This window comes from Pelobates fuscus, chromosome 1, assembly GCF_036172605.1.
Source record: "Pelobates fuscus isolate aPelFus1 chromosome 1, aPelFus1.pri, whole genome shotgun sequence".
NCBI lineage: Eukaryota > Metazoa > Chordata > Amphibia > Anura > Pelobatidae > Pelobates > Pelobates fuscus.
Window position 1 is genome coordinate 445,815,006 of NC_086317.1, and position 12,916 is coordinate 445,827,921.

At 39.4% G+C, this 12,916-nt stretch overlaps 1 protein-coding gene across 2 annotated transcripts in view; it reads right to left on the reverse strand.

The window, feature by feature from the left end:
• Positions 1-7,208: 7,208 nt before the first annotated feature.
• CUL5 (cullin 5) overlaps positions 7,209-12,916 on the reverse strand; it is a 50,693-nt gene continuing 44,985 nt past the window's right edge. For both annotated transcript variants that reach the window (XM_063430179.1, XM_063430170.1), the window contains 2 exons: positions 11,223-11,346; positions 7,209-9,816 (listed from right to left, as the gene is read on the reverse strand). In XM_063430179.1, the coding sequence (XP_063286249.1) occupies positions 9,622-9,816; positions 11,223-11,346 (319 nt within the window). In that variant the 3' untranslated portion in view covers positions 7,209-9,621. The remainder of the gene's footprint in view (positions 9,817-11,222; positions 11,347-12,916) is intronic.

Consider the following 12,916-nt stretch of genomic DNA (forward strand, 5'->3'; position numbering starts at 1 on the left):
ACCCCAAGTATGCCGGCACTGGCCTGCAAAGGGTTAATGTACTGTCATAGCCCAAACACTGTGATTTGCTACAGATTGTCCCCCTTTTTTTTTTTAGGGGTGTGAGTGGGGGCATGGCCAGGAGCGGGGCTGTGCTGAGAAATATTAGGTGACTTACTATTAATTAATGCAACTAAAATCTAATGTAGAACAAAACCAATGTATATTATTTACACAGTCTTATCTAATTTCTAAACACATTTAGTGTAGTTTAAAGACAAATTACTGAGAGTATTATTACTCTGGAGCTCTGTTATACACTCAGACCAGGCCTGGACTGGCCATCGAACAAACTAGGCAAATGTCAGGTGGGCCACGATGGCCATGGACCGAGGCCAACTGGGGAGATCCTTTCATCTCCCCTGTCGGCCCATACAGAGCCAGCTTTGCTGTAGGCTCTCAAGCCAGTGAGGAGATCAAAGATCTCCCTTACTGGCCTCCTGGCACTTAGCTCCAACAAGAGGGAAAGGGGAACCGGAAGGCTCTGGGTTCCTCTCCGGAGTGTTACTAACGCCCCACACAGCACAGTGCTTGCGAGAGGGGAAGAGAGTCAGCCTACAGCTACTGAAGATGCAGACTAAAGTACACAAGCCACTGCTGAAACACCAAGACGTGCACACAACATAGACCTTACCCATACACACCCACAATACGTCTCCACACACAGCACCCCTCACAAACTGTGCACCACTCACACAGCACCCCTTCACACACTGCATCTTTTATACTCACACTAATTCACCTTTAGACACATACTACATTACTGACCTACAAACTACACCCCTATGCACAATCTGGATCCCCTACACATGCCCAGCACCCATGAACACGCTTCATCTCTCACACACTGTTCCATTACACCTAACCCTTCACATACTAAATCCCCTACACACACTAGTTCACCTTTAGATACACACTATATCTCCTACATGCAAAAAAAACCCTGCAAATTCCATTCCATAAACAGACACGATCTACAACCCCTACACATTCACTACAGCGTCTGTGTACACAACTGTTGCATCTCCTATATACACACACACACACACTACAGCCCCTAGCCAAACATATAATACCACAAACAAAACAAAACACAACTGAAACTAAAACACAAACACCACAATCACTTCACTCTACACACGCAATCCCACAAGCCCCCGTCAAACACATTGTGACAAAGCTCCTGCCCACGAATGTTTGCCACAAACTCCTGGAGGAGTGTGGAAGCTGGCCTCCTGCCCACGGACTAAGGTCCAGGTCTGAGACCCTGTTCGGGAGTTACCCTGCCCAGCCGCTATTAGCAGCTTTCTCTTGGTGCCCCTGGTTTGGCATTTTCCATTTTCATGAATAGAACCAAACTCTAGCTCCTTGGCGGCCATTCGTATGAACAAATCCACGAATGGTCCTCAGCGGTAATTAGCTGCGAACGCTATAGAACTAATTTTGGCAGAAGAACTTTGTGGTTCCTGGTCACCTCAGCGGTATTTATCCGGGAATGTTATGAACCTGTTTTTTGGCATGAAGTGACCTTGCGGTACCTGGACAACTTGTTTTGGGGTTTTGAACCACCTAGCGACTGGCCAGGAGAGCACTTTTTGGAGGGAAGGGGTCTGAGATTAAGGGGAACAAACACTCCCTGAGAGCCAGACAGAGCACCCCATATTTTGGATGCAGGAGCTCCCGAAAGTTGACTGGCAAAAGCACCAAACATACTGGAACTATTTTGGTCTTGGACCACATGTGCGGCCGGTCAGAACTTTGCTCCTGTGGCATTTCAGCTACACTGCATGGATTTGAGCACTATTTGGACAACAGGGTCGCTCAGATCAGGGCTGTTATGGATGTATGACATGTGGAGTTATTATAGGTTTTTATTATGTTTTGGGATTCTTTTATGTTTTTATATTTTTGTGCTTGGCTCTCTGTTCCTGAGAGATAATTAGCTTACCGATCTTTAACTCAATTATCTCCCAGGCACAAAGATTCCTGGTAGGGGCTTGTATTGTATTGTTTTGAAACACCTTGCTGGGGGTCTGTTCATAAAAAGGCCAGGTTTGGCTCATAAAAATCAGTTGTTCTCCCAGAACTATGTGTCATCTAGTTACTGGAGGGGGAATGGGCTAATCCCTGCTCAGCACCTTGTTCTAGCTTGTGGAGGATTCAGCAGGGAAAGTCCTTCTAAGGACTACAGCTCCCAGGACTCTGGGAGGAAATAGAGCTAGTTCCCCTATCCTGTTCCAGGAGGAAGAGGCTCCAGGAGGATCCCATTCTAGCCACGGCGACAGGGGCAGAAGCCCTGAGGTTTTCCCAGAAGCATTGGAAGAGGGCATCCAGTCTAGACAGAGGGTCGCTGGCCGTGAAAGCATTGCATGATGAGGCCTGCCACGATTATGGGCTCACCTAGCACACTGCTGTTTGAGGTAGGGTGAGTATGTTTGTCAGCTGCTGTGGACGTGGGGACCGGGTTAAACCCCAGCAGTCCAGAGGGGGTGGGGGAGGTGATGCAGAGTTCAGCCCATGCGAATCCGCTGAGGAGTATGGCCGCCACTACCAGACCAGACCGTTCTAAGCCTCGATTTTGCAGGATTGAACTCTGCTGCTGGATAGTCAGAGTCACACCAGCAGGTATCCAGGGGGTCCCTGACCCTGTCAGGTAGCTGTAGAAGTCGATTGCACAGCAGGATCGATAATTTGCAGGAATTAGGGAGATTTAGATGGGGAGCCCTTTTGACATGCACCTGTTTATCATGACGGTCAAGCACTGTCCCCACTTGTTTTATTTTTAACAAAGGAAGACAGACTTTTTGATGGGTACACATTGCATTCTGTAAACGGTTACACATATTCAAACGGCAACCAATAATACAAAACTCCTTAGGCTGAATTAAGGAATAGTTATTCAAAACACAGATAAAATAATAGAAAGAAATAGGACACCATGTAAACTTTAATCGTTTCTTTTTATTTTGAAGGAAAATAAATTATACAACTTAAAAAATAAAATTCAAAAATGAAGCAGTACATTGCTGGACTGCCGTACAGAACTGCTACAATCTCAGACTGTACAACAGTATCCATCTGCTTGTAGTGGCACACATTCAAAATGGTTAATACTATATATATATATATATATATATATATATATATATATATATATATATATATATATATATATATATATATATATATATATATATATATATATATATATATATATATATGAAAGATCACACTCTAGAAAGTCAAGTATGCTTAGCACTCCAGACTACGTACAGTTTATGCATACAGAAAAGCATTTGTGTTGCAGTCAGCTTCACAGATGTCACTTGGGAACCACATAGAACGCTTGCATTCCCAGGTAAAATGCAGAACAGACTGTATACATATGGAATTAATCCTTCCTTAAAAACTGCCTATACCCCACCATATCAATATACTAAGAAAATTTGAACATGACACAATCTTTTTAGTGCATAACGGATAAATTGCGTCCTCATCCTCATTAATGCAAAATCCCTGCTGTTAATAGAAAACTCAATTAAAATTAATTTATAATGAGACTTCTTTGGGAGGGGAGGGAGAGGGTTGTAGAAAACTGACGACTTCCCATCTCTTTTTGGCTTAATAGTTATTTAATAATTTCCTATTTACTTTTGGGTTCACAGGAAGACTCTGGGCACCAGCATAATTTAAGTGCATTTGATTGGTTATGGCCTCATTTATGTCATTTCACTCCATTTGTAAGTCTGTTTAGTTTTGCAGCATAAACCTGTACACTTAACCACAATCATTTTTACAAAGCATCACTTCCTGTAGTTGACCAATGTGAGCTGGGCTGCTGACTTGAGCACTGTCCTCTGATTAGCTGTATAGTATTTCAAAGCTGTACTGGGAAAGAGTACTAATAATAAGAGGACAGTGATTGGCTGTGGGGTGGAGTGAGGTCAATTGCTCAGTTAAAGCTTAAGTAAAAAATATGGCTCTTACAGCCGGCATCTTCTCAGATCATCTGATGTGGCTATCTCTGAAAGGGCACAATGTATAGATTAAAGTTGTATACCTACCTGCAGGTGGCTTAGTTATCCACACAATTTTTTTTATGGTATGTCCTTATTTAGGATTTGAGTAAAAAGAAGAAATATAATAACAGAACCCAGTATTTATTAAACTCTCATTCTAATTCTGACACGTGGCAGAAATTCTTCACAAATTATGCTGCACTCCCAGTAGGTTCCGAGAGATTATTCCAAATTCAACCAGAGAATCCGGCCGGGATCAATCTACGGATTATAGCATGTGATAACGTAACGACAGCAGAGAGTGCTACCTGTATAATCTGTAGCCAGCCCATTCAAAAGAAAATCTAAAACACTTACAACTTTATATACAGAAATATCCATTCCCTGCTAATATGAAATTCTGTCAAATTCACAGTAACATTCACATGAAATCTCACTTTCCATAATGCGGAACATTAACATTTTTGTGAAACTTAACAGATAATATAGTGAATAATTGAACAGTAAACATTTTAGTTTGTTCAATTTTGTTTTGGGTCTGTTAAATCTATTTTGATCAGCCAAGCCACTAACAAGTATCCTCAAAGTAAAACTTTATTAGAAAAGTCACAACTAACTCATAATAAAGACCCTAACCCCCCCCCCCCCCCCGTTAATCTAAAACCATTTAAAAGACCAGCAGCAGCTCTGCCTTGTGTAGATCATATGACATCTCGCGAGTCATCATGTAAAAGCATAAAGGATTCAAAATTCATTAGAACTATCACTTTTCTGATAATTACACCACTGATTAAAACTTATAGTTCTGTCATATGATATAGTGTTTTATTTTAAAATGTATATTAAATATTTTGCAATTGGCACCAGAATCTTGCTTGGTCTTTGCATGGCGAAACACATTGCGAATGAGGAAAAATTTAAACATTTTCATTTTTTCTGTATATTTTCTCTTGCAGACTGTTCGATACAAAGGACAGAGCTACAACAATAACTTATAGAGAGCTAAAATGAAAAAGGTGTGGGTTTCTACCCATTGAAAAATAAACCTTTTGTAAACCTGTTCCTTTGTTGTCTAATTGCCCAAAGTAGTTTTTTTAAACTTGCCTTCTACAGCGCGTTGTCGCGTTTCAGGTACACTCACCAAATCAGAACTGATCCAGCGTCGTCATTAGTCAGCCTTGCTCTTTGTCCTGCCTCTGTTTGTGCCTTCTGTGACTGCTCTACGTCTGGCCCGGCCCCCCATGATGAAGCCGATGTGCTGGCTTCATTGCTAGCACATCAGTCCATTGAATGGAGTTTTGTCAGTCGTCATTCCTTCTTGTTCAGATGATGGCTTAGACAGGGCGGGGGCTAATAATGCTCATTATGTGTATATTGCTTGAAAAACTCATTTGCGCCATATACACAGGGTAAAAGAGCTTCACCTGCAAAAAAAGTTCTTCCTAAAACATGACGCTAAGAAATGGGCGAGAGTGCACCTGCTTTACTGCAACATGAAATAGCCAATGAGAACTACAGCGCTACGGAATTTGTTGGCGCTTTCTAAATAATGAGAACAGCCGAAACACAGCCTGTAGGCGTGTACTAAGGCAGACAACATCAGAAGAGACTCTATGCTGACAGTCACAGAAATCTATATGTTTCCTAGCGGTGTAAATTGTATTTTCAACTCCTCACAAATAAGTATTTATTAAAAACTGTACAGAGGTATATGGGATAAGGTTTGACTGCATAGAAAGAAACCAAAATTGCAATGTATAAGAATTTTCAGAGTACAGATGAGAAAAACATTTAATGATCCAAGAAAAATATCTTCATATGTAACAAATTCCATAATGGTATCAAATCTGTATATAAGCAGAAAAATGTGTGTGGGGGAAGGGGGAGTATATATAATGCACTGATCCACGGGTTACTAAACAACTGCAGGTGTTACAAAGCTAAAATACTCCATTAATAAGATCTCAATTTACATCATTCACGTGTGCAATAGTCTACGTAAAAAGGTTTACGCCAAGCACCATGACGCTTCAGTGATTTAACCTCCCCCCACTTATGTAGTCTCCTCAGCCCTCCCTATAGCAAAGGGAAATGACAGTTACTTTTAGGAAAACATATTTTTGGGTTGGAGTACCCCTTTAATGTACTTGTGTGTAGGGGTACCGATTTGTGGCAATAATGCTTCAGTTGCAAGATTTATATTTTTTGTCAAACATTTTTTCTTTTGAAAACAATCAATCAATCATGTTCTTTTGCTTTATTTTAACAGTTCAAGTGCAAACAGGCTTGTTATAAACATGAGGAATAGACTGCCATGCTACTGCCAGGTCCTTGTTCAAAAGTAGGCTTAGGACCAATGCAATGGAGCATCTGTTCACAATCCATATTGTGTCCCAGGAGTTGGGTAGGTTCGACTAAATGTTAATCCCAATGACATCTGTAATAGTAACTACTACTTAAGGACCAAATACTGTCTACAAATTATCAAAACAAAGTTCCTTAAAAGCTTTTTTCCTGAAATGATATATCCCATTCAGTTCCATGATCCATCAAACATTAAAAAAAAATTCAATCTTTGAAAATCCATCTAGAGACTTTTGGACAAAAGTCAATTTACTGAGCGATCTTGAGGGCCATTAAGATTAAACAAACTAAAAAAAAACAAAACCAACAAATACTATAGAGACTTGCCAATTATAAATAAGCAGAACATTTTATGCTGATATTAATTTACCATCAACTAAATTTTACAGTTGAGGTGCAGGTTTACGGTTTGTTAAAGGAACATTCTCAGCACCAGAACCACAACAATAGAGGTTATGTTGGCAGGAGTGCCCTGGCATCCCCCAAGTAAGTAGTCACATCGTTAGACTTCTTACCGGAGGGTCCATGAGGTTCCACTACCTGCCTCCTCATAGCACAAAGCACTTTACACCGAGCCAAGCCCAGCAGTGCAGGACTTGACTCATCGGCTGAAGCCAATAAGGGGTTAGCTCGGAGAGCGAATGGAAGCTAGCAGCAGTTTCTGGCTCTTGTGATGCAGGAAATGACATCCCCATAAGCAAATGGTTTTACTACTTACATTGAGCAGAGGCGCACTGTAGTGGTTATGGTGCTTGAGTGTTCCTCTAAGGGGTACATTTTTTGCTAATGAAGCGCTGTCCCTTAAACAGCTAGGAGGTGGCGTCCAATCAACTTTGCTACACAACAATCCATCACCGTAAATATCTCGAATTGTTTTCGCAAGCAGCTTCTGGACTGCAATATACAGAATACAGTAAGTAGCTGGTGATTCTAAAAAATATAGTCTAAAATCAACCAACAGACCAAGGATAGACAAACCAGTTCTAGTAACGTATAAACAAGTTTTGTTAGTTGTGTGAGATTTACGTGCAAACAGCAAAAATAAAAGTGCACACAGATTTAATTTATTAATATATATTTAAAGAGCGCCGTGTTGACTTTTCAATATGAATACATTATGTACATAAAATATCTACACATATATGTATATACACATACACACAGATATACACACAGTATGTGTTTATATGTATACATATATTTGTGTGTGTGCGCGCGCAAGTATATGTATAGATAAATACACACGTGTATAGATCTATATATTAATATATATGCTATATGTACATAGAACACATACATACATATAAACACAGTTTCTTTGTGATGGCAGTCCCCGTTGTATAAAAGGCGTTTGCTGTGTATTGTAGCATCACTTCTAAAATGACTAATGAAAAAAGTAAAAATATTTTTTTTTCATAAAGGTGCAGCATATGGGTGTATGAAATGGACCATTTAACTCTGTGTTTGTTTTTATACCCAGCTCCTTAAGGATATGGGGTATGAGGATTTCATATGAAATTGTATCTAGACGCACAAAACAATAATGTATTATTTTCAACTGGAAAATATTAAAGAGATAGTCACCTAAACAGTGCTTATGCTGGCAATAGATTTAATTTGACATTAAATCTCTTGGGTCGGCCTCCCTGAATATTCATGCAGCAAAATGTGCAAACTGAAATTAAAATAGTTTAACAAACCAATGTTACAAAAAGGGACAAATATATATTAAAAAAGCCATTTCTTATTTTGCCAGTACACTGTAGGACTGTTATACATTTACACAAACAGTATTTAGGTGATCAAAACCCTTGTAATATCCAAAATGAAGTAGAAGTCATAAAATTAAAAGGTTACTTAAACTCAAAACAATCTCAGTGTTTATATAATGAAAAAAAAATTCTTAATCTTTTATAAAGCAAACCAGTAATTTGCAGAATAGACTATTTTGGCAGGGGGCAGAGAGAGGAAGAAAGGTTGGACGGGATCGGTTAATTAAAAAAAAAGAAAAGTGCTGTTTTCCAACGGGCTTGCGTTATCTTTTTGAATGTTTTACAATGAACGTATGGAAAACATACTTGTGGTCAACATGTTTACTGTCACAAACCTCTAATTATGATATGCATAAAAGATTCACAACATTTACATATGAAGGATTGAGAGCTGATGTGAAATCAACACCAATACTCAACGTGATAGTGTCTTTTCTTAGGTGTCCATTTTTTTCCTTTTAAAACAAAACTACACAAAGAGCAGACTTCACCATTGCGTGGAAACGTGAAACCCCCCTGCCCATGGCTAAAATGCATTTGCATCAATCATTTACAGATAACTTGGATTGAAAAAGCTTGGAGAGTTCAATCCGCACACTGTGGTAACTATGGTTCTCGCAAACAGAGAGATCAAAAAGTAAACTTAAGATGTATTTTGTGCAATCCACTGTGGGCTTACACTGTGCCCTGCTCTGGGGTGAGCATGCAAGCCACTCACTAGTACAGCTGCTGTTGAGCCAGTTACGCCATCGTCATAGAAATCATGATGATATAGATTTAATAAAAAAAAAAAAAAAAAATTTAAAAAGAAAATCTTTTAACAAAAAAAAGTGATCTATTCAGCTGCTAGAAAGGTGTCAGGCCTCATGTAAAGATTAAAAGTTTTCTGTGCACCCGTTTCATTTCTGCATGACAGGTACATCTAGATCTCATACGGACCAATGGTGTTCCATACAGACACCAAAATGTAAGCCTTAAAGACCTTCCGGTGTCCTGATAGGGTATTCCCATTATTACTAGCAGCTTAAATTAGTATGACATTCCATGTCACAATAGGTCCTTAAAAGACCAGATTGTGATTACACTGTGAAATGTCAGAACTTAATGGGGAAAACCCAAAACACTGTTTCCGTCAAGACCAAAAAAAAAAAAAAAGAACCAAACTAAAAAAAAACAACCTAACAATAGTTCTTCAAAAAAATGTGTTTCCATTAAAACAGCATGCTGATAAAAGCAACATGGAGGAGATGCTGTCATGCTGGCAGATTGGCAAAAATACTTTAGTCTTTAGGTAAAGGTAAGGCAGGGACTGCAATATTTATGCAATATAAAAGTCTGTAAGAGTTCGCTTTCGGCATAAATATCTGAGGTGGCCTGCTCCAAGCACTCATTTCATGCTTTCGGTTTCGCTGGTTGGGGTCTCTGATTTATGCCATGTATATGAACGTGTTGATATCAGACTCATCTCTTCGTATATATTTGTGTTCTATAAGCCACTCAATCTGCTCTTTTATCATTTTCTTTTGGGGCAAGAACATGTTTTTCAAAATTTCTACAAGTTCGGTTTGAAGCTGGGCGTTTGTGATTTTCTTTCTCATCTTCATTATCTGAATGATAGCCTCCTAAATGGGGGAAGAAGTATAAGAGGATCAATAATGGAGGTGTTTCTTGCACATGTGTGGATAGTGAGAAAAAGAAAATAGATAAATAAAAAGGTGCTCAAGTAATGGTCCCTGCAAGCACTTTTCTTGTGATCAGGCCATAACTGTCACAGTTAGCAAAATAATCATTACATAAACATTTCATAGCATTTCAAGAAAAAATAAAATGCACCCAAAATAAATTGCAGGTTGTAATTGTGAAATGTTCCAGTGATTAATACAAATGAAATCAAAACAAATGCTAAACCCCTTAAATGACCACTATAGGCACCCAGACCGCTTCAGCTTAATGAAGTGGTCTGGGTGCCAGGTCCATCTAGGATTAACCCTTTCCGCTGTAAACATAGCAGTTTCAGAGAAACTGCTATGTTTACAAATGGGTTAATCCAGCCTCTAGTGGCTCTCTCATTGACAGCCGCTAGAGGCGCTTCTCACTGTGATTTTCACAGTGAGAAGACGCCAGCGTCCATAGGAAAGCATTGATAATGCTTTCCTATGGACTGACTGAATGCGCGTGCAGCTCTTGCCGTGCATGCACATTCAGCCAGGGATGTCAGAAGAGGGAGGAGAGTCCCAGCTCACTGGAAAAAAGGTAAGGGATTAACCCCTTCCTCCCCCCTTTAGGGCACTATAGTGCCGGGAAAACAAGTATGTTTTCCTGGCAATATAGTGGTCCTTTAAGGACAAAGGCAATTGTACAAGTTCTGACTAAAACCAAACCAAAATAAAACCTAGAATTTGAGCTATATGCTTGTTCAACCATAATTCACCTCTTTCATATTAACGGAACACTAGAAGGTAAGGAAAATATTATTTAGTGCCCGGAACCCACTTAAATAGTGTTAAAACTTTCCTTTATTTCAGTCCTGCACATCCCTGCTGGCGCTGAGCCCACCCCCCAGTCCGTCTCCTTGGCTGAGATCATCAGAATTTGCAATCTAAGCCAATCCAATGCTTTCCCATTTTTTGCAAATGTGTGTTAAATGGTTTATTTCCAGTTTAATATTTCCTGTACAGCAGTATCAGTGTTACTCACTTAATGTTAAATTTTGTAATCATAATTACAAAATTCAGGCTACAATTGTCACGTTGTTACTTGGACTTAATTTTGACATTGAGGCTACAGTTTGGTACAATTAGAAGTTTAGTGAATAAACCCAAGTCAAAAGGTATGAAGTAAAATTTGACAGCTTCATAAGCGTTCGTAAGGTACCACTAGAGAGAGAGAAAGTTAAATTCTGGTGCAGATCGCACTCCAGTGATGAAAATAAGTATTCTACAGCACATACCAAGAACATTTAATTTAGACAAATGTTGAGGTGAACTACACTATTAACAATTGTATTTCATGTGTTTCAATCACTCACCTGCGTTCTTAATATTCTCAGCTGCACAATGCCTTCATTTTCTTCCTCCCGCATCCTCTCAGTGGTCAGCTGCAAGCGTCCTATTAAGTTTATTTTCCCTCTTTTCTGAACTTTAGAATTTTTTCTGCCGCAAAAAAACAAAACAAAACATTTTCGATACAGCACGTTATGGTCTAATTGAGAAACCTAGGCCATATGTTACAACATAAATATAAATTTCTAGTAATCCCCTCTCACCAGTCCTGTCAATTTCCCAAAAACATAGAAGGAAAGACGAGACAGATGAGGTAAAGTAAGAGAGACAGAGATAGGAAAAGAAAGAGAGGAGGCAAAGTGAAAGACATGTTAGAAAGAAACATCACACATAGTTCAAGGACAGAGTGACACAAACAAACACAAATCCCAAGAAACTGACAGACGCACACAAAGTCCAAAAGGGAATGACATTGATGTCAACTCACAAGATGAGACCAAAACTATTATCGGTTTTACCGATATAATAGGCAGATATTCGGTATTTTCAGCAATATCGGTATCGGCCAATATAGATACCGATATTCCCGATAATACCTCCTAGGACCTCTAGGCTCATTACAAACCCGGCGGTCCTGGGGGGGGGGGTGTCGGGGGCGGGGGCAGCAGGAAGCGGTTTCTTACCTTTCTTGCAGCTCCTCCAGCTCCCCAGTGCAAATCATGCGAGTCCCGCGGCCGCAGAGCGTTGCCACGGGTTACCATGGCAATGCTCCGCATGGCACTAAGGGCCGTGAGATTTACACTGGGGAGCTGCAGGAAAGGTAAGAAACAGCATCCTGCGGGCCCCCCCCCCAGTACTTAACAAGCCACCGGACCACCAGTGAATACTATATCCCCCCTCCCTGGCAAGAAGCAGGGGGAACTAAAAATAACAAAAAACATTTAAATATAAAAAAAAAATTAAAAAAAATGCCCCCCCATTTTACACAAACTACCTCACTACACACTGCATTACATACACACATACTACACACTGACTACACAAACACACACTACATTATATATACACGCACACACACACACTAACTACATTATATACACACTACACACACTGCATTATATATACACACTTCATTATATATATACACACACACTCTGCATTCACTATATATACACACACTATACAAACACTCACTGCATTCACTATACACTCTACACAAACACACTCTGCATTCATTATACATACACACACTACACAAATACACACTGCATCCACTACACACAGCTCCCCTGTCTAAATACACTTCATCCACTACATTTGGCATGTATATTTTGTGCATTTACCTTTAGAATTAGTTTATTTTTTTCAAAATGGTAAATGTACAGAATATCGGCAAGTTATCGGCTATCGGCCTGAAAGTTCACAGATTATCGGCTCTAAAAAATCAATATCGGTCGATCCCTAACCAAAACACACACAAAACATTGATAAAGGCACAAAGCATTGACAGAGTATAAAAGTAATATACCCAGCGAGTGCATAGATCATTCGTTACAAGTTTGATTAGCACTATGTAAAGACGACAAACCACTAAACCAAAAAAAACTAATTTTTCTTCATTTATGTAGTTTCTTTGAAGGTGTCTATTCTGTGAATTATTGTCTCTACCATTAAAGTTCTAAAAATAGTTGTCAATCTTATTATTTTGATAAATATTCAA